This window comes from Electrophorus electricus, chromosome 8, assembly GCF_041902795.1.
Source record: "Electrophorus electricus isolate QZ-2024a chromosome 8, ASM4190279v1, whole genome shotgun sequence".
NCBI lineage: Eukaryota > Metazoa > Chordata > Actinopteri > Gymnotiformes > Gymnotidae > Electrophorus > Electrophorus electricus.
The window spans coordinates 13,390,907-13,413,456 of record NC_137504.1 but is presented as its reverse complement, the minus strand read 5'-3'; the positions used below and the strand labels follow the sequence as shown (position 1 = coordinate 13,413,456).

General features: G+C 41.7%; 2 protein-coding genes across 3 annotated transcripts; one reads left to right on the top strand and one right to left on the bottom strand.

Annotated features, from left to right (window-relative positions):
- The first annotated feature begins 1,164 nt into the window (after positions 1–1,164).
- On the top strand, positions 1,165–6,317 carry gpr185a (G protein-coupled receptor 185 a). 2 transcript variants are annotated; one of them, XM_027018489.3, is made up of 3 exons: positions 1,165–2,085; positions 2,582–2,963; positions 3,566–6,317. In XM_027018489.3, the coding sequence occupies exon 3, from the start codon at positions 3,589–3,591 to the stop codon at positions 4,561–4,563; it is 975 nt and encodes a 324-aa protein (XP_026874290.1). In that variant the 5' UTR covers positions 1,165–2,085; positions 2,582–2,963; positions 3,566–3,588; the 3' UTR covers positions 4,564–6,317. The 2 variants fall into 2 exon arrangements, with proteins under 2 accessions (XP_026874290.1, XP_035382709.1); XM_035526816.2 differs by having other exon boundaries at positions 1,165–2,963.
- Positions 6,318–7,355: 1,038 nt separating this feature from the next.
- On the bottom strand, positions 7,356–21,517 carry si:ch73-362m14.4 (actin-binding protein WASF3). Its single transcript, XM_035526842.2, has 9 exons — positions 21,048–21,517; positions 15,997–16,159; positions 15,690–15,824; positions 14,481–14,634; positions 13,455–13,572; positions 10,841–11,016; positions 10,333–10,581; positions 9,418–9,800; positions 7,356–8,991 (listed from the first exon to the last, which is right to left on the bottom strand). Exons 2-9 carry the CDS (start codon positions 16,127–16,129, stop codon positions 8,834–8,836), a joined length of 1,506 nt encoding a protein of 501 aa, XP_035382735.1. The 5' UTR covers positions 16,130–16,159; positions 21,048–21,517; the 3' UTR covers positions 7,356–8,833.
- Positions 21,518–22,550: the final 1,033 nt, after the last annotated feature.

The window sequence follows — 22,550 nt, the reverse complement described above, 5'->3', positions numbered from 1 at the left end:
ATTTGTCAGGTAATGCATGCGTCACCACATGAAGAAGGACATTAACTCTGAAGCAAGTAAATCAAAATGACAAATGAAGTAACACAGGTATGTCATATTAGGTGGAAGGTCAACTAACAGGATGTCATCTAAAAAAGGAAGTCTGACCATTGGCACTTTTGACATGATAATGGAACTGTTCCAAACCAACAGCTTTCCAAATAAATTATCATCTGAAGTGCAGGTGGACATAAGAAACCTTCCTCCTAAAACATTCATCACCAACTGATAAACATGGGAGAGGATCTGTAGTTGTGCTGATCATGTGGTGAGTGCTCAGCATGGGTGCAGCCTATAAAGGGCAAAGAACACATAGTGTAAACATTGTTTCCTCTTTATGTTTCCCTACAACTTAACGATGCCCCATAAACAGGAATAAATAGATTCCAGAATAGATTCCTAAATACCAAGGTGTCAAATGCCTTCCATGGTATTTCCAATCTCCAACTGTAAATCCCATTGGATGTTCTGATTGAGTGATGTTCTGGGAGCACACACTGAAATATTTTTACCACCTTCATCCTTTTAAAAGACTTTTTGTCTTGAAGTATAATTTAATATTCCCCTATATACAGTAGAGGACTATATATAGTATGTCATTTGTGCGTATATATACATTTGACACTAAAGGCAAATAGTGGCTTTATTTATTTGTACTCAGCATTAAAATGTATTAGCATTAACATGAGTTCTGTACTACAGTACACTGTATTTAACATGAAGCATTTAGTTAACGTACAGAATGTCATCTTTAATTCGAGGGTATTTAGATCTAAACCATTAATCTCTCATTTTATCTGAGATTAGTTTTATTTAAATCGTATAACTGGATTATAATGAAGCCAAATAAGGCTTAATCGCAAACGATTGTGGGGTTTCTAACATTATTATTATTATTATTATTATTATTATTATTATTATTATTATTATTATTAATCGCATTTATATAGCGTTTTTCTCAAACCCAATGACACTCAGACAGAATTAACAGGGATTAATGTGAATTTGTTAAGAACATTGTTGCACAACTAGGTAATCTTACCACAAAATGTCATCATAACCGCTTGGTAAACGCGTCAAACCGGCAACGCCTCGTTGGGAAGTGTGCAACGTCGAACAAAGACGCTAGATCTCTTGTAGTAAATTGAGCGAATGCACATTCATCAGAATTCGCCCTTTAATATCGATTGTTGTTAAGACATTCATGAGAATAGTCGCCTTCGTTCCGTTGTGTTTGTTCAAGCAGTCAACAGCGCTTGCTAACCCTGGTTTATTTTGAGGACAGGTTTTCTTGTAAGGCGACACTTTTAGTTGACAGACAAGGGATGACAGTCATTCTGACCAGGCAAGTGTTCACGTTAGACGTACATATGGAGCCCGAGGCGTCTGATACTGGGATTAATATTAAATAAGACACACCTTTGTATACGCACAAATTACGTAATTTAATGTATGTTTAATTTATATCAAGTTTTCAGATTTACACGTTTGGAAAGTATTGTGAGAATATTTTGAAAGGGCGTGTTGCATTCAAGGCTTTCGTGATTAAATCAAAAATAATCTTTGGCTGCATAAGGAGTGAGAACGTGTTTCATGCAAAACAACGACTCAGTAACAGGCATTTTGGGTGCTAAATGTCAATGTAATGAATGCTGAATTAATTCAATTAGCCATGTAAATTATGAGCCTAACTGAACTCCCTCAGATGTGAATTCATTTACTGATGGCCAACCAAAGCCTCTCTATGGTCATGACATCAGACAATGCTTCGGTCGGAACAATTGTATCAAGTCTGAGGACATATTGCCGGGATCATTTGGATGAAGAATACTGACTGGTCAGTTACATTTGCTGAAGTCAACCCGTGCGCGAAATGTCAACAAGAGTCAAAGTCCTCGGTAATGACATCGCCAAATTAGCTCTGTAGACAGTGCTGCCACGTAGTGTCCGTGTGCGTAAACTAATCAGGACCATGGTCAGCGCCGCGCCATCTACCGTCTAAAACGCCAAAAGAATACATGGACCATCGCATCTATTCAGCTTTTGGTTTGTTTGATTGATTATATTTATTGGGGGGTGGGGGTAATATTAAATTAACATGTCAAATCTTACAATTACTAACAGATATAACACGACTTGCAAGACATTTACATTTCAAGACTTGATAATAATTAATAATTTGATGCACAACCTACACCAGGATGGTTGAGGTTATGCTTTTCTAGTGATACATTTGACTAAACAGGCTTCGCTCAACCTTTAATTGTGTAATTACTAAAACGTTTTGCAACCGTACAAACTTCATGAAGTTTCTACGGTTGCAAAACGTTTTAGTAATCACACAGTTAAAGCTAGTATTGCAATGTTTTAATCTAATCCAAGAATCTTCAGAAGGCTGTGGGCCTACACCATCGTAATAAGAGGAGCTCCAAGTATAGTCACAAACAACTGTATGCGCCTATTCCAAAACAGCCCACTCGGGCAGACGTAGTCTCCATAGCGTTTTTTATTCAAGGAATCCAGGCAATGTTGTCTTTCTCAGCTCCCCGTACAAATTCTCCAAGGCTGCTGACGACCACAGCCTCTGAATCACAGCCCGAACCAAGAATGAAGGGAGCGCTTGACGTCAGTTGTGAGACTCATCCCCTGGACCAATCGCACACAAACAACCAGACGCCGCTGTCTGTGAATTGCCAATGTTATTAGTGGAATGACAACCCAAGGCTAATCGCGCCCCCGGTAAGAAACTAAGACGAATTGATGACACGGGAGAAGAAACAAAAGCAACCAAACGAGTTCGTCTCCGCCACTTCTCCGAATTCCTCCCCAAAGTACCTTGCTACATGATGCACGGTGCTTTCTTGTACGAGACCATCTTTTCTTCACTTGAAGGAAGAGAGATGGAGACTCCCGCGGACCTTCTGGTTGGTGGCAATTTTTGTCTGAACATATGTCTTAATTTTTTAACGATTCAAATAAACTAGGCGGGCCGTCTTTTCATCGCATTAATTTCGGAAGAGCATTAATAACTAATTTTTATTTTAAAGTGGAGGGAGACGGTTTAACGTATCTCTGTATGAACAACTAGCCCTCTTTTTTTCCAAGGGAGGAGGAAGAGGCTGTGGACCAAAATGGAACGTTTCTATTAATAGCATTTTAACCCCCATTCACGTAGGCGTGTGCCGCTTTATCCCTAAGCGCTTCGCACGAATCTATTCAGTTTACTACGATAAATTATGACTGTTCCCACTTATAAATGGCTGCAGGATTTTTAGTTGATTTCTTTCAGATTTCCGTTCATATGCTTTTATATTTAGGACGCAAATAATCCAAGACCAGTGCTGCACAAAGCATGTGCCATTTATATATAGACGGGTCGCAATGCTAACAAGAGTTTGCGTTGAAGGCTACGCCTCTGTTGGAGGTGTGATGTAGGGAGTTTTTTTTTCCACTCTCATCTCTTTCATGACCCCCCTCCCCCCTCTGTTGGTCCTCCTCACTGCTCCTCTTCTTTATCTCCTGGCAGTGATTCATCCTCATGCCGCAGCAATGAGTAACTCTCTCCAGAACACCTCTTCCTCACTCTCGGCCGGGCAGGAGGGCAGGAACGCGTCCCCCACTCCAGCCTGGGAACTGCGGCCCATCCCTGTTAACCCGTGGGATGTGGCACTGTGTGTCGCGGGCACGCTGGTGTCATGTGAGAATGCGGTGGTGATCGCCCTGATCGTCTACACGCCCACGCTCCGTGCCCCCGTGTTTGCCCTTATCGGGAGCCTGGCGCTGGCTGACCTGCTCGCCGGCCTGGGCCTCATCCTTAACTTCGTGGTGACGTACCTGATCAACGCGGGCTTCGTCACGCTGCTGTCGGCTGGCCTTCTCATCACCGCCTTCTCCGCCTCTGTACTCAGCGTGCTGGCCATCACGGTGGACCGCTACCTGTCGCTCTACAATGCGCTCACCTACCACACAGAGCGCACAGTGACCTTCACCTATGTCACACTGGTGCTGATGTGGCTGATCAGTGCCACCCTGGGCTCACTGCCTGTACTGGGCTGGAACTGCCTGGGGGACGAGGCCACTTGTAGTGTTTGCCGGCCAGTGAACAAGAACAACGCCGCCGCGCTGGCCGTCTCCTTCCTGCTCATCTTCGCGCTCATCTTGCAGCTGTACCTCCAGATCTGCAAGATCGCCTTCCGGCACGCGCAGCAGATCGCTGTGCAGCACCAGTTCATGGCTACCTCGCACGCGTCTTCCACCACCAAAGGGGTGTCCACGCTCTCTGCCATCCTGGGCACATTTGCACTCTGCTGGGTCCCCTTCGCTATGTACTCCCTGGTGGCGGACACGCACTACCCGGCGGTCTACACTTACGCCACCGCCCTCCCAGCCATTTGCAACTCCATCATAAACCCCATCATATATGCCTTCAGGAACCCAGATATTCAGCGGTCGCTGAGGGTGGCCTGCTGCGGGTGCATGCCGCACAGCTTCACCCTGCGGCCCAGGACACCGAGCGACGTGTGATGTTCCCTGAGGGCGAATTAAGCCCGCGGCAGTAACTGCAGATCTTAAAGCACATAAATGGATCCGCATATTGTATTCTATGTGTGTGTGGGAGTCACTGTCTGCGATATTTGGGTGTAATAGTTTTAAATCATGTAACAATGTGCCAATACGTATAGTTTGTGTTTAGTGTTTTTTGTAATGTCGTTTGACTGTATTTCAGATGCTTCAAGTTAAATATTAAGAACCAGCCCATCCAAAGTGAGATGGTAAATAGTATATGTGTAAGGAGCAAAAATAAATGTAGCGTGAATCCTTTTTTGGCCCGTTGCCTTTTAGCACTGAGATGCCTACAGGCTTTCCAGGCTGCCAACGAAAACTGATGGTCATGAATGTTAACTTCAATGCTGGCAATACCTATGAAATATTTGTATATTCACAACTAGTAACTCAGGCTGAGAGACACGCTTGTAAGCTTGAAATGCTGCCAGCACTGGATAGTGCCTGCTGGATGAGTCCTTAGGCATATTTCAGCACCACAGACAGTGAACGTCATTTCTGCAACTGCGCATGGCATAGCACCATTCATAAATGATATGGAAAAGGGGAGACCATGCATGCATGTACAAAGTCCTGGTTCTCAAAGAATATTACAGCTTTTTCTCCAAAGTTTCCACTAGAGTGCATTTAGGTAGAGTATTATGCTATTCCGTTGTGGCATGACACTCTGTATTGCTGTGGTTAGCAATGCGCGTGTTCCTGGCATATGTATATCAGTACAATACCGATATAGCTTAAATTTTCAGTCAGACAGTGTGCTATTTATATTCATATTCAAAACTGCTTAGTTGGACACGTTTGAGGTTCAATCAGTCAAGCTTGGTAGGATAGTTTTTGCATCTCTTGGTTGTAATTGTTGGGGCACTGTCTTTATGTTGAAAACATATTAGAAGGTGACTGTTTTTCTGTAACTTAGACCCATAGATTCACCTTTTTTAAAGCAGAATCGACTGAACGCGAGTTACGTCAAATGATGTCAGTCGGACAGAGTTGGAGAGCAGTGGGAATCTGATTCATTTTGCCTTACATGTTCTTAATGGCAATAATGCACCATACTGTGTCTATGAATCATGAGTAATAACATTCTTTTATAAGCCTATTGGAGGCAAATAACACTGCTGTATGCTTGCCATCACATTTGTGATAAGTAGACTGCTAGCCTATAAGGCCAGTGTCACAGAACATGTGCAGAACTATCATACTCAGTACTGTGCACTGCAAATGGATCTTGTGGTGTATTCTTGAGTTTGTGTGGGAACGTTGTTTGCATCATCTCTTTGTTTTGGACTCATTCTGCAAATATGTGGGTAGATCGGCCAAAGAGCTAATTTCAAAAATCTCAATCATGGGATGTGAATTGTGGAAATCAGACTATTTCTAATATTTTCTCTGTCATAAGATATCAACATGTTTGAATGTATGGTGCCAAGATTTTTTTTCAGTTGAGCAACTGTGCTGGTCTCTACCATGATTGATTTTGTAAGACACATTCTCAGTTGCATCTTGGTTAAAGTCAAATATTTGTCCAAAATATTAACATAGAACTATATTTTTGTACAGTCTTTAGAATGCTTGATACCATGCAATATTGCTGATTACCTGGGTGTTTATCTAATGTTGGCCTTTTATGGTCCATATTTGAACTGTGTTACCAAGATGGGTTTTGACATGTAAGTACTTAATGATTATTTCTATAAATATCACATTGCTCACCTGCCTTTGTGTTCTTCTACTGCTTTCTGTGGTTAATGTGGGCAAATGCTTATGTTGTGCTAGGAACCCAAGAGAAATGTATTACTCCCCCTTCACCTCTTCTGTTACTCATAGAACATGATGCCAAAGTGGAAAGATCCTGTTGATCGTTTCCTGTGACTTCTACTTCCACTACGAACACGCTCATAATGCAGCTGTAAAGCTTTCGTTAATGGTTTTGAGGATCTTCGTGAAGCCAAGTAAACAGGTAGTGTCCATTCTGTTGTTTGTCAGCTGAGTGCCCAGCGCTCCAGAGGGGCCCTGTGGGGAGCTGGCCGAGGCAGCGAGGGCCAGATGGAGCCTCTCTGATGGAGGGCGAGCGTGACGTCATGACCAGGGAGGGGACCTGTTGACATAAAATAGATTCTACACAGCCCTCTCTGTCTCTCACTCTCTCTCTCTCTTCTGTTGTTCTCCAATGTCCTCCTTCTAGCAATTGATTCATATCTTAATATATTTCAAGCTCACTGTGGCTGTCCATGGCCAGATGGCGTGGCAGTGATACCTTTTAGTCAACCAATTAAATATGCCTAAATCTGGCATTACTCTAAACAAGAATGTGATGTATTTCAACAGACCTTTTATCCCCTAGAATGTAGTGCTTGCTTTAAGGGTAAACCTTGTTAACAGAAATGGCTTGACCTTTGGAGTGGAACAAAATGACAGCTTGGGAGTATTGGGATGGAGTCACCAGGCCATGTTGTCTGTTTACATGATGTAGGGAATTTATAATATCTTTGTTTGTTTTGAACTGATCTTGGAACGATCTCTATACAAGAGTTGATTTTTTATGACAAGTATTGTTCTTGTAGAAATACAGCCTAAGAGCTCAGCTGGATCTTTGGAAACTGGTCAGTTTAGATGAAAGTTGAAAGTCCCTGATTCTGTTTTGTAACTATGACTGTACAGCTCATTATTTAATATGAATCCTGGACTCTGTGACTAACAGATGAACAGATGAAGATGAAGAAGCAAGTGTATGAGTGGTCAGGTCACATCAGTGACGACAAACTGTTTCTTCCATTTTATTAACTATTCATACATGCATATTCATCTATATTTTTTCTGTGTGATAGTTTTTTTTTTTTTACGTAGATACCCAAATTCATCTTACAAGCAGCGTTACAAAAATCTATACAACAATAAATTGTAAAACACATCAATACTATAATTAGAAAGTACATACTGTCATGACAGTTTACAATAGACCATGTGTGTATTTTCAACAGCCTGGGTGATCTTCTCACCTGTGTGATATACTGAAGATATGTTTAGGTTAAGATGTTTAAAGATACTTATATAAACCAGACAGCACAAAAAAAAATTAGATCTCTGTTTCTGTCTCTCTCTCACACACACACACACTCTCATCTCATGCACACACAAATAAACACAGAAACACACATAGACATATACTTCGGTCTGCCCTATATAAAACTCTGTTTCATGTGGCCATCCTTGAGCACTACCACTACAGGAAGAAAAAAACAAAATCTCAATAATGTTGAGTCCTCCAAATTCAACCATATTAATAATTGTTTAAAAAATTTAAACAAACAAGGATTTCACTCACTGTAAGTTAGGGTATCCATATTTATCACAACACTGTCCACAATTGAACAAAGTGACAAATTAAATATTCGATCATTAAGAATTGTGGGAAATACAAGCAAACAACTGCTACCATGTAATCTATTTTCAGTAAGCAGCTTTCAGTATGGATGTAGCCTTCTGTAGTATAATCTGTATTCAGCTTTGATTGTCCATACTGTACTCAGTGCATGACACCAGAAGCAGACAAGAGATGAATTCACACTGGAAGCAGGACTGTGGCATGCTTCATTACATAAAATCAATACAAGCGCACTGCCAGATGGATGGGTTTTTAAGTAAATAAATTGTATATGTATTTTAATATATTTGTAATCTTCAGAACAAGTATTTAAAAAAAACAACCTAATCAAAACCACACAACAAATACCTTTTCAATAAAGAGTTTCTTGGCAATTTTGAACAACTTTGAAAAGAACGCATACATGTTTGTAAGCTGTTTTTTATATGTACTGTATGGTACATTTCTGTGCTTACTGCCAATGCAAACCTCATCAGCCTAAAACAGTGACATCTGGGTCTCCAGTCCCTCAACCGCACATGTCCAGTCCTTCATGCCTGTCTCTTTTTTTCCCTCCATTTCACTTTCTTCATGCCCCTCCCCCTTTATTGCACTCACACCCACCCCAAGCTCTCCTACTTAACATATACTTAGCATATACTCTCACTTTCCCACCCTTTTTCCTTTTCCTTTTCCATTTTCCCCCCCGACTCTTGTCCCACTGTAACGACGACCATCCGTGTTGTATGAGGAAAGCGTGTGTCCTGGTAAGGGGAAAATAGCAGCAGTGTGTACCGGCATGCTGGCGACCTCATCCCACATATCCCCCACCCCCCTAATCCCCCCCCCGTCGCAGCGCCGCCCGCCTCAGTCGGACCACTCATTTTCCTCGGGCTCAGAGTCCTCGTCCGACTCGCTGTACTCCACGGCAATGCGGCGGGACAGGATGGTGGCCACGTCATTGCCCACCGGCTCCTTCTTAGCCTCCTGCTCTCTTTGCTCCTGGACCTTACGCAGCTGGATGCCTGGGAGGGGCGGAGCCAAAGACCCAGGTGAAACAAAACTAAAGAAAACGGCCTAAGGCCCAATCACACTAGGGGGGATATTACGTTCAGTGTTGATAAGTGTAAGTCTCTTTCAGGGTTTTGCCATTTTATATTGGAGCTGTGTAAATGCCCCATTGGCTGGCATTGTTATCAGAAATAACAATGTACAGAAATGTGTAATTCTAAAACGAAAGCATGATTCTGAAGCTACAGAAATGTGGTATTTCTTGAAAATTATTCATTTATGTAGTGCTATTTAACAACTTTTTTGTTGGTCCTAAGTTGCCTCGGTGACACAGCTTTTTTCACCTGCTTGTGAGCATCCAAATGTCTGGAAACTTGTAAGTAAAGACCACACACACCCCTTGTCTTTAGCCCTGTCCCACTCTGGCTCTGTGCACTCACCTCTGCGGATGGCAGCCAGCAGGTCACTGCGGGCGTCGCTCATGGGGATAATGGGCACCTGGCCCTTTCTGGTCAGCGTGGCCTCTCCGCACGGGTGGGCGGTGACCCTGGCCGGGGACAGGGCATGGGTGGGCGGTCCCGGCGGGGGAGGAGGTGGGGCTACTGGAGGGCCACCTGTCACGGGATGGGACGGGGAAGGAGTGTACGCCGAGGGTGGGGCAGGGGGAGGGGAGGGGCTATATGAGCGCGAAAGGGCCCCCACAGTGCCAGGAGCAAGGGCGGGCGGCGCCGAGGTGCTGTCAAAGGCAGTTTGAGCAGAGGGGATGAGCGGGGGAGGTGGAGGGGGTGCAGGAGGGATGAAGTGCTCTGGCATCTGATGGCCACTGTGAAGCAAAAGAAGAACTTTAAGTTCAACCTGTGCCATAATTGGAGCTAAACTGAAACTCTCCATTAACCAGTCAGGTTTTTACTTTTCATGCTTACTAAATGACCTATCCAATTTTTCTCTTGCATTTATCAGCACTCTGGAACTTAGAGAACTTGCTAATTTAAAAAAATTACTTCTTTACACCACATCCCCGGACAATTAAATCTCACAAGCAATACAGAAATTCAAAAGTTTTGAACTGATGTTGTCCTATAGTAATTTTATAACTATATCAAATGACTCAAGTGGATTCCTACTAATTTGCAATCAAGGCCATGTTGGCTACAAATACTATAAACATAATTCATAAAAGCATGTTTCTTCATTTGGGAAGAATCCCCTAAAATGCGAATTGAACTAATTGTTCCAACCGGGCATCTACCTGTAATCTTTAGAATAAAACGCACGCTGATAAAGGCCTAGGGGCCAAAACGTGTCTTGTTCATGTCTTGTTCTTGTCTTGTTCTTGTCTGACTATCTCTACCTACCTGTAATCTTTGGCAGCTGCAGGTCGTGGGCCGTTAAGGGAGGAGTCTGGAGGCGGAGCTCCATGGTGCTGCTGCACACGCCCCAGAGAGTGTTGCCGAGCAGTGGCAGCCGAGGCCGGCGGACGATAGGCGCGGTCCAGAGACTGAGTCTGGGTGGGGCCCGCCTCCTTCCCATCAGTCCCTGCTCCACCAGCCTCTTGAGGGTGGCTAGGACTAGCAGGGTAGGAGTGTTCGTCCGACATGGCAGACCTGGGTGGGAAGAAGGGAAGAAAAATGAAAGAAAAAATAAAAGTGACAAGATGTATATGGACAGGGACTACTGTTTATACCAGCATTTATATTGGCCCTTTGAACCAAGAAAAAGAGCAGATTAAGAAAAAGAAAACCTAAAAAAAAAATCCTGTGAGGAAACAAATCCCTTAGATGGTGCAGTACAGACTAAATCCCCAGTAGAGGGCACCATAGGAAACCCTGCTAGGCCACTCGTTCTGTGGATTGTTTTGCTGACCTGTCAGGGGACAAGGAGCCTTCTGAGGATATGCCGTGGTATGGAGACGGTGTGAGGCGAGTGTCCGGGCGGAACTCCTTGTCGTAGGCCATCATGTTCCACTCTTGCCGGCGGTTACGAGCCTTCCGCACCTTCTTCACCTCTCGAGTTGGGTCTTCAAGGTGCTTCTGCTCTTGCTGCCAGGCGCAAAGATGGCAGGAGGGCAAAAATTTCATTTATGGCAGTCACGCACAAGAGCCTGCATGAAGGAGGGCTGTTATGCTTTGGCAAACCTACTTGCATTTGCTGGACCTGTGATCTGCTAAAAAGCTCAAAAGATCTTTGTTTAATTGGAGCAAGTAAACCAATACTGTAATATACTTTTAATGTACATATATGTAACATATTGCACTATATGCACTATATATTGCACTATATTGCACTATATGTAATATAATATATCATATGTCATATTTGGTTACCACAGTCAGTGGGGGCAATGTGGTTTTAAAAGCATAGCATGGCTAGTGTGGTTTTCAAACACAGTGTGCCTAGTGTGGTTTTACGAACACGGTATGGCTAGTGTGCTTTTGAGTGTACAGGCTTCAGCAAAGGAACAAATCCAAAACTCCATTTTGGTGCTTTGTTAGTCAGTTTATGGCTACCCACATACCAGCTGCTGTGACTCAGGCAACCAGGCAAGAGAGTGACAGAACGGTATGGCTGCTGGTGCGCCATCTGTGCCTGTCACAAATGCAGTGGCTGAGCCATAATGGAGAGAGGAGTGTCATTTTAAACCTATATCATGAGAACGAGATTTCATTACAGATACTGCAAAATGCCTAGTCAACTCTCTGCCTCTCCCTCCCTCCCCCTCTCCTTCTTCTCATTCTCTCTTTCTTTTCCTTCCTTGCTCTGCTGGCAATGCTGCTGTCAAAACACACAGTGGTACCGGGGCAGGGGATTGTGCTGTCTAAAGTAAGCAGGGCAGTAATCCTGAATGGCCTGATGACAAGACAAGTGAGTGTATAGGAAGATAGAGACAGAGAGAGCGAGAGAAATAGATAAGATATTGGGGGGGGGGGTGGACATTGAGAAGATAGAGATAAATAGTAAGAACTGTGGTGCACAAAATCACACATGTATATGGAAGGCCGTTTAGGGTGAAATCAGTGAAACACCTGCACGCACACACACACACACACACACACACCCCCACACTACTTGCACATACATATGAAACACTTGTGTGTACCTATGACACACTTGCGCATACCTATGAAACACTTGCACATATCTATGAAACATTTTCACATAAATAATCTACTACTTACATTTGCGTATGATGACCTACAATTGAATATACAGATACATGCACATTCATTCACTGGTGTGTAAACAGTGAGTTTAACTAGGCTTGCATGCTTGTGTGTAGCCATGTGTGTGTAAAACAAGTCATTTCATTGTAACAGGAAGACAGATATTTAACATGTGTACAGCACGCTCATCAATATTAGGTCATGTCAGTGTCTAATTCTGATTTTAAGACCGTTTGAAGATCAAAGACATCAATGAAGGAATATTCTTGCAGTTCCACAAACATTTTATACAACTCATAATATCACTGTCGATCGCACCCATGGTCCAATTTTACATGGGATCATATTATTCTGTGTTTGGATCTGGGATTTTATTAGCATGGAAGCATTTCACTTCGAAATTGATCTATGGATGTTTGACACAGACAACATATTAGTGTCTCACCACTAGAAAACACTACATTATCTAATGAGAATTTTAAACAAATTTTGGAATACACTCCCAGTGTAGCGAAAACTATGTTCGGATATTTAACGTTCAAACGTTCCAGCGTTAACTAAATTAGAGATGATGAGATTATACGCTGTGTAGCCTGTAGACCTGCTGGTAACGACATGGCTGTTTCATACCATTAGGCTACATGTTAACTTCTCAGTGTCCTCCGATCAGCCTACAGTGTGTGAGTAAATATTCAGAATGCATATCTTGCCATCATTTATTAGAATACACTCCTGATATCAATGACATTCATTCTAAATATTTGCTAAGATAATGTAGCACATAATCTTATCATTTCTAATAGTAGCCATGTCATTAACCCGCAATCTTAAATTAATTTTCAAATTTCCATAACTCATCAGGAGTTCTTATACACATGGCACGTTTACAATTAAACAAACGTAAGATTGCTCTACACCTTATTTTCACGAGTGTGCTGTACACATGTTAAATATGTGCTGTCCTGTTACAATGAAATGACTTGCAGGCACACTGAAAATTGTTTTACACACACACGGCTTCATACAGGCACACAGTCCTAGTTAAACTCGCTGTTTACACATCAGTGAATGAATGTGCATGTGTGTGTATATGCAAGTGTAATTTATCATACACAAATGTTAGTAGATTATTTATATGAAAATGTTTCATGGATATGTACAAGTGTTTCATAGGTATGTGCAAGTAGTGTGTGTGTGTGTGTGTACAAGTGTTTCACTGATTCACCCTAAACGGCCCCCCACAGATTTCACTCTAAACAGCCCCTCATACATGCACACACACACACACACACACACACACACACACATACAGGTACCTTCTGCCTCCTCTTCTCCTTCCTCTTGTTCTCTGTGGCTTGCAGCATCTTCTCCTTCCAGAGGTTGAAGAAGTAAGAGGGGTCCGTGTAAAACTTGAGACCGTCCTTCTTATCGTCCCTGTTAGACAGCAGAATGCTGGGCTCAGAAGGGAGTGAGCGCATTCTCTGCCCCTGCTTAGCATTAACGTTACGATGTGTGGAGGGGATCAGAACCCAAACAATGGCTTAATGATAGCACCCCCTCATCAACCACTCAGAGCCTTTCAGAACTCTTCTGACTGCAGTTTTCAACTGTGCAGGGATGCTGACTCTGTAAGCAACAGCAGTGGATCTCAAAGGAACCGAGGATGGTACACTCAAAGAGTCAAGATCATTTAGTTTGCTTCATTTGGTGATGAGCATTCATCGCCATATGTTTCTTTATCCTTTATACTGTAAGAAAAACACAGCTGGTATCTATTAAAGGTGGTGTCAATGACTTGAAATTTTCCTCACATTCCCGTAGCTAAAATATATTCTTATAAGAAAAAAATTCAAGATTTCATGACTTTAATCAGGGGGAAAAAGACGGTCCACCAGCATCCACACAACCATGACACGGAGGCTTTGCCTTGCCCATCAGTCATGTTGTGTAGTCTTTAAAGAAAACCCAAAGGGAGGGACTTCCTGTTTTTGTTTGTTTGTTTGCCTGCTGAATTTCAAAGAGTCTGGCATTATTTAACTTCCACCAAAATCCTTGACTTCAAGGCATGAGTCCATTATTTCCTTAAGCCATTTCAGGAAAAGTAGAGTTTTTAAAATTCAGGCTTGAAAAGACTTTCAGTATGTTTGTCAGCTAGGAAATCTTTGGGGATCTTATCTAAAATATGCACAAATGTGGGCAGAAACATTTGCACTAAATTGTGAAATTGTAATACCCTCTTTTTTCCCTTTGCCGTGCTACAATTCTCAATTCCTATACACTGGATTTCATGGTGGTCTGGCTCAACAACATGAGATCTGCAACAACCAGATGTCTGCACTCACCTGTACGGCGTGAGGATGTTGAGAGGAGGCGGCTTATCACAGCGTTGGTACATCTCCATGACTGAGTTCAGGATGGAGTTCCTGGAGACCACCTGCTGATCCTGGATGGTGGAACTCTTGAAGGCCTTCCTCATATTGATGTCCTGCAGCGACACTGGGGTACACAAAGTTGGGCAAATGCTTAAGGCAGATGCTAAAGTGCTGAGCAACCAATTAGGGCCCAACTGGAGCCCAACCGGGGTCCAATTAGGGCTCAACCGGAGTCTAACCGTGGCCCAACCAGGGCCCATAGTCATCAGTGTCCTTCTGGCATTGCCAATGCATCTCTAAAGCCAAATGGATTAAGTCCATCTCCAAGCACTGCATGCATATCTGCTAACAGAAGCTTGAAATCTGATGTGTCCCATTCACTGGACCATATTTCCATGATCACATTCACCCTACTCCATTAAATAAGAGTGCCCACTGACAATTAGCCTCACATATGGGAGCACATAACATATGCAGAGCAAACACAACTGTACAGCTGGAGGTGAAATCTGCCGTGCAATATGGGGAGATATTTATGTATTCAGTAAAAAAGACAACTAAATTACATGAAAAGCCAATGCATGAACCATTATTTAAAAAATAAAGAGAGATCATGTTTTTTAAAAAATAGATGAATAATTAGGATTAAAATACTGTAGTGTGCAACTGTAACTATGACGACAAAAAGACTCTGCATGCTTTTAAATAAACGGGATAGAACCTAACAAAGCTAGCGTTAGTGAAAATCACTGAATCACTACAGCATCGGGACTGAAAGCTACTGGACTCCAGCCACACAAAGGCCTGGTTCACTTTACTACAGACTGCAGTGCTTTTACCATGGCCCTGCACATTCCACAGGTCATAGTAGTGTATGTGTGTGTGTGTGTGTGTGTGTGTGTGTGTGTGTGTGTGTGTGTGTGTGTGTGTGTGTATGTGTGTGTGTAGGATGTTACATGGAACAAACAGGTCTACCCTAAGGTATCCGTATTGTGTCTTTCTCTCTATCTCACTCTCTCTCTGCATCTCTCCCACTCCCACACATGTATACTCTCCATCTTCCTTTCTTTTTTGTGTCTCTGTCTCTAACACACGTGCACACACACACACAAACATACTTGGACAAAAGCACGCACGCACACACCCATACACACACACACACACACACACACCACTTACCCTCCTCGACAGTGGAGTCCAGTTGTGTAACCTTGACTGCCAGTAGGTCCACTTTCTCTTGCAAGCTGCTCATACGCTTATAAAAGCTGTTAGCTTCATTGAACAGCTCCCCAAAGATGTCCTCTGCATGTCTGCCTGCATGCACATGTGCAATAAATACACAAGTTTGACCAAATGCATATAGGAATACTCCGTATCTAAACTCACAAACATGCACTGTTATGGAGTCACTTTCACAAAAGTCTAGCAGATTTAGCACTGTAAGATTGTCAGTGTGATTCAACAGTTTGACACAATAAATGCTTACTGAGCCCCCCGAGCTGTTTGATAATGGCTGCCAGCGTGCTGTTGGTCACACACTCCAGCTCACTGGACACTCCCTCAGGTAATGCCCCCCGGCACAAGTGTCTTGGCTCGATGCTTCGTTTCACCAGCGGCATGATTCCCTCAAGCTATGCACACGCACACACCTGTAGAGAGGATGTCAATTTGGGAATGCATCAAAAACTGAAACAGAATATCCCTCCACTTAGAAACAGAATATCCCTCATTAACGCCACAGGCGAGGATCTCTGAAACCGTGGTTTAACATTTGGAGGGCAGACATCCATAGCGCGTTATTTCCTAAACTGATATGGCTTGCGAGAGTCTCCCCCGCACAGACCCATCCGCTTCTTGTCACCATAGTAGCAAGCACCATTGCCTCCTACGATGAAGGCTGTCATGGTAACTGGTTTTCATACACATATTTGGCCAGACTTTATATACTCTTGTCCTCTGTGCTTATGGTGTTATGGTGGCAAAAGCTGCATTATGAAAGTGCGGAACCTAATAGTGGGAGTTTGAGAACTGTCAAAGATTTCACCAACCAATCAGAGAAGACCTCTGGCTGCACGTTAATTCCAATCTTGCATTAAAGACCCAGTATTCTAAGGGTAAGTATAATTTGTCCTCAGGAACCCATTGCTAATATGTTTTGATATCTTTTTTATGATCTCTTTTTTAACCCACCTCTTATTACAGTTGCTTCATGTTATTTTTAGTCAACCTTATCATAATGTCACTGATCAATTTTGATTTTTGTGTCATTGTATAGCCTCACACTTACAAATTAAATACATCTGAAACTTGGCATTTAGCCAAGACTCCTGCTTTTTACTCTGTAAATTCTTTTCTAGTGTGAAGAGCAAGTGGGAAGAAAGAGAACATGTTGCATTTTGCTGCTACAATGAGTGCACTGTTGATTAAAGTTCATCATTACAGAGATTGCAATGGAAAAAAAGTGCAAAGGAGATTTAATTAAAGTCTCATGTGGATAAAGATGTATCAAAAAAAACAAAAAATACAAGGTCAAGCATAACACCCTGATACAGCACAGCAAACTGCATTTCTTTACACAACAGACCAGTGAGCATTTCAAAGATCTACCTGCATTTCTTTCCTTCTGTAAAATAAAATGTTTTCTTTACATATACATGTTTTCTTTACATGTACATGATTTTTCTGTTTAACTCTGACATTAAAATGATAAAATCACAATATAATTTATCATGAATGTTTAGTTAATCAATTAAATGAAAAAAGCCTAATTTGTCTTTTACCAATACTTTATTGGGAAAAGATTTTGTTAGTGCATATTATCAAATGTGCAGAGTGCAGTATCTGTAATTTTAAGCAAACATGAATGCACATAAAAGAAAGAACAGGGGCTTCAACTGGAGACCATCACCATAGTAACCTCCCAGGTCTTTCCCTTATGCTCTGCTGCCCATTATATGGAGAGGTTAAGTGTAGGCTGAGAAAGAACTAAAGCATGCTCTAATGATATACTGCTTTTCTCTTTATAAACTATAACACTACTCTATTATTGATGACATTACAGACATATCACCAGATAAACTGCATACATATGCTAGTCTCTTCCAGTCACAAATATAGGCAGCAGACGGTCTCTGCATGTAGCAGTGTAGCTTCCTGCGCAGAAGGCCCATACAACAACCATAAGCTTGCGCAACTCCATTTCTTCATTTCCATGGCTATGGAGTAGCCTAGCAACAGTCCTGGCAATGAGAAAGGCTCCTCTGCTTAGAAGAGGACTGCATATCGACTTTTTCCTTTTCTTTTTTTGGTGTGTGTGTGTGTGTGTGTGTGTGTGTGTGTGTGTGTGTGTGTGTGTGTGTGTGTGTGTGTGACAGAGACTTTTTGTTTGTTTGTTTTGTATGACAAGAGCTGGTTTCTGTACTCACAGAGTTTTATAGCTTTATTAATTGGCTGAAATGTTATTAGTTAAAAGATTGCATGATTTGCTCCTAGATCTTTGAAGCAGGCAAATCAAACTGCTTATCTTTGAAAGAAAGTATTTGAAGCAAACATGGATTGACTCAAACTTGCTGTATCTTTATAAGTCTGTCACACTCCACTCACTTAAAGTTTAAGTTAGGCAAACATAAACATGTAAAGTGACAGTTAAGAATTAAGATCATGTTGGGTGAGCAGGTTTGCACTACATATCTCTGGGTAGGGGGATTCCTTAACCCAAGTCTAGCTTCATCTTCTAGCACTGGCCTAAAAGCACTCCAACCCGTGATATAACTCACTGACAGAAAGAGGCAGAGTAGCCTGCAACAGATGTTTTCACTGTACATGCTACATTGTGTTATAGGACTTTTCAAATGCACTGAGAAATCACACATGAACATTCATTTGTAGATTTTAAATTTTGATTTAGTATACCATAGCTCAATTTAGTACTTTCTTTAACCACAGCATAACATTTGAAATCAGATAAATATCTACATTTAAGAGACTATGTCCTTAACCATCCTGTGTTACAATCTTACAGTTTAACCAAGGCATACAAGCATAACAAAATCTGAAAGCAGCACATGTTCACACTTAATTTTCAAATGGTTTTGCTGGGTTCACGAGAAGACTCAGTGACAGCATTCGCACGTGTACTCAATAGTAGCCTATATACCCATTCTCGCTACAGTAGGACAAGGCAGTATGGGTCTAATGTTCCTTCGAGCTTTTGAAGCTTTGAAGCTTTTGAAGAGTTGCCTCCGAACGCTGCTGAGGTCATCAGATGTGCGAGGCATTAAGAACATTTTAATTGGCCTTAAGAATCAGCATTAACTAAAACTCATTGACTGGAAGATCACGTGGCCTGTCTCCTGTCTGAAGCACTTGTACAGATTAATAAGAGGAAACCATGGAAACGCCTGCAGCCACGACAGTGGTATGACACACCAGGCTGGTATTACAAAGAGACGCGTTTATGTAGTCTCCTGGAGGCGCAGGCTTGCGGAGCGTAAACGAAGCGACTGGATTCAGTTGCACGCTATAGTTCCTTTTCCGAGATTCTGGGGAATTTGACTCAATTACATTCCCCCTCGGTTGGGAATGCCCAGTTGTTCATAAAAAATAGGAGTAGAAAGCAAAGTAAAGGAGTTAAAGGGACTCATAGCTGTCATGAGAAGCTAGGTTGTGTCCATGGTTTTTACACAAAAAAGTGCTTTTTCATGTGACCTTTTTTTAAAAAATGTGTGTGGGTTGGAGTAGACTATGTCATTTAACAACTGGATGATTCAATCTAACAATGAACCCGTTACCATGACATCTTGGATGAGGCTAACTTGACTTCATTAACTGTCATTTGTTGGACTGTTAGAAACTGTAGTAGCGTTAACATCGATCTCAGGCATCTGGTTTAAATATGAGCTTAACTGAATTGAATTGCATTCGGAGACAAGTGATCTATGGCAGGTGTATTATAGTTCAAGGTTTATTAATATTATTCTAGGTTAATGCAAAATTAATAACGAGATGCAAGAACAGACTAACATGCAGTACATATTAAGTCAGAGGGCACCAGCACCTTTGACACAGTGGTGCTAGGTTAATACACTGTATATGAAATTAATATTAAAAACACAAAAAAATAGCTTCCTTTAGGTATTGCAAAGTTCACAAAATATCATATCAGATTTCCAGAAATACTATAGACAAAAGAATGCTCAAAACATTACTTTGTGTTGAAAAATACATGCCAAAATATGAATTACAGGTCTAGCCCTAAAAACATTGCATTTACCCATTCTCAAGCAATTACAGTCAAAACCCTTGCACACTCAATGATAGTTCAATAATGTCACTATTAATTTCTTTTTTGATGACACTAATTTTACCATTAAAGCATAAAAAAGCAAGTCACAAGAACAAGCCTACCACATCCCTCTAGCATGCTTTTTGTCAGAATTGACCGATTATTGTGATCTCGGGCAATTTGTGAGCTTGGCTAATAAATAGATTGGTTGAACTTTCAATGTATTAACATAAATTATTGATAAGGTCCCATACCATTTGTGGCTTCTGTACTACTGTACATGACATGAATATATCAATAGAATAACCCTCATTTATATAGGAATATACAAGCACATTAACAGTGTAGGGCAGTTTCATCATATTAATTCTATATGGCACATAACTGCAGACTGTCATTGTGAAACATACACGCACACACACACACACACACACACACACACACACACACACACACACACACACACACACACACACATATATATATATATATATATATATATAATGTTTGGCATAAGAACTGTTTGGCATAAGAACACAGCTGGAGTCCTGCACATTGTTTCCTTGTACTAGCATAAATAATGTATGTATCCAGTCGTTTGTCCACTATCAACAGCTGCAGAGAAGGTAAGTATGAAAAGGACCAACAGAAGTAACTGTAAAGCTTACATTTGTTGAACTGTAATAATCCCATTTGTAATTTAATTTAGAGCTTGTTACGTCCATACTGCTGTAATTCTGGCAGTTATATGATTTTAGCTGACACTCGCTGGTGTTTCTAATGGTCTTCTCAGCACTATTAAAGTGATTAAAGGTGTAGTTCCCGTGATGGGTCGACAGACCGTATTGGGATGTTGATTACCATTACGTCACTCATGCATGCTACTGTCCTGGCATGTGATACGAGGCTACGAGGCAAACAGGTGTAAGAACCTGGGTCCTCGACACATTTACGAATAACATCATTTCATTGACACACTTTATGAAAATAAAAAAGAAAATTTTTTAAAAAGGGGGGAGGGGCAATAAACCTGGATATTGTAGTGAGAACATTTATCTTGACGTTTCAAATAGTCTCACTAATTAGGTGTTTAAAAGGCGCTGCACAATGAATAAACGATAATAGCTGACTCCTTACTCAAGTGCTTCTGACATCTGGACCTAGAAACGGTACAAAACGATATATCTATGTCTGACCATCACGAGACCGCGAAATACCATCTAATGATGCATCTGTAATTAAAATGTACTTACCACCAGCTACTGTAGTTGCCCCTTTCAGACTTATCCGATGCGACGATGAGCGAATATTCAGTGCTATACCCTGGGCATTTTAGGAACCACCGGCATTTAGGAGTGGTGCCATAATTATCGATGGATTATCGAGAGGTGGTTCAGAGTGGATGACTAACTAGGTGCCGAAATCGGGGCTTCTCCTATGTATTCATGTGTGGTTCCTTGGCAGCGTCGCTTCTCTTCGCCGAGCGCTCTGCAGCAACGCCTCCACGGCGCATGCGTGAGCGAATGATTCACGGACCACCACCCAGTGTATCAGGGATGGACAGAAGCATGAGTAGAATTTAGGAAGCAGAAATGAACGAGCAGTTTTCCCTTACGGAAATATCTTTATGTTGATTGAAAAGTAGTAGATATGAGCTACTACCAACAATATTCAATACGTAGCTCTGAAAGATTAGTGTTGATTATTGCATTGGACGTGACAGGACCTTTTCATGGTTAGTAAGATGAGAATCCTCTTGTGGGCACTGTGGGAAACAGCTTGAGTGAATCAAATGTATTGTGTTCTTGTGTATGTGTGTGTGTGTGTGTGTGTGTGTGTGTGTGTGTGTGTGAGAGAGAGAGAGAGAGAGAGAGAGAAAGAGAGACAGACAGATCGGGGTGTTGGGGGTTCACCACAGAAACCCATTCAAGTGGAAAAACAGCTCTGTTCACAGTTTTAGGAGACAGGATCATACAGAAGCTTCTCACACTCCTCTTCACTGCTTCCTCTCACTGTACTGATATGTTTACCAAATAAATTCGCCATTTAAAAAGGTCTGTCTGTCCAAATAACCCCCCCCCCACACACACACACCAGATTACATATATGTAAGTCCAAGAATAGTGTGTAGTTTGTTTCCTTCAATGAAAAAAGTCCCATTTGCCCATTTTGTGATTCATTTTCCATGGGAATGCAGCACATGTGCATGAGAAGGACTAAAGTTTTCTGCTATGTTTTTCCTCATTTTTACTTTTTACGTCACCTCGGGTCCATCTTGTTGAAATAGTACATTATATCAGGATTGTGCACATGCATGCCATGTTCACGTTAACATAACCAGATAAGAAAGCAAAAGGATGTCCTTCCCACCCACATTTAGAATTGTTAATAAACAAATTAACAAAAATACTGCATACCAGTAAATATTTCAAAATACACGTGCAAAGGTTTGAAATACCAAAACAAGAACATAAATAAGAATCAAGATCATGACAAAACAGGTTGAAACAAGACATGTGTCACAACTACAAAAATTGAAATACTGAAAATTCAAGAGTACAGTTTCCCATGTTAGCCCAAAGATTCTGATGAACAGATCATTTTGGATAAGAGCAGTGCCAAATGCTGAAAATATAATGTAAATATAGTCTTATGTCCACTTGGTGGTACTGTGACTTTGCTCTTTACTGTTGAGTTTCAGGATTCAAATTTTCCCACAAAGCCATAAAAGTGCCAGGCTGCGCAAGCTGACTCAG

Bases quoted from the DNA above. Each gene is read 5' to 3' on its own strand.
- gpr185a (XM_027018489.3), top strand. From the start codon at position 3,589: ATGAGTAACTCTCTCCAGAACACCTCTTCCTCACTCTCGGCCGGGCAG.
- si:ch73-362m14.4 (XM_035526842.2), bottom strand. From the start codon at position 16,129: ATGCCGCTGGTGAAACGAAGCATCGAGCCAAGACACTTGTGCCGGGGG. The intron at 11,017-13,454 runs GTACCTGTATGT...TGCGCCTGGCAG, and splicing joins AGGAGAAGAGGAGGCAGAAG to CAAGAGCAGAAGCACCTTGA. The intron at 9,801-10,332 runs GTAGGTAGAGAT...TTTGCTTCACAG, and splicing joins GCAGCTGCCAAAGATTACAG to TGGCCATCAGATGCCAGAGC.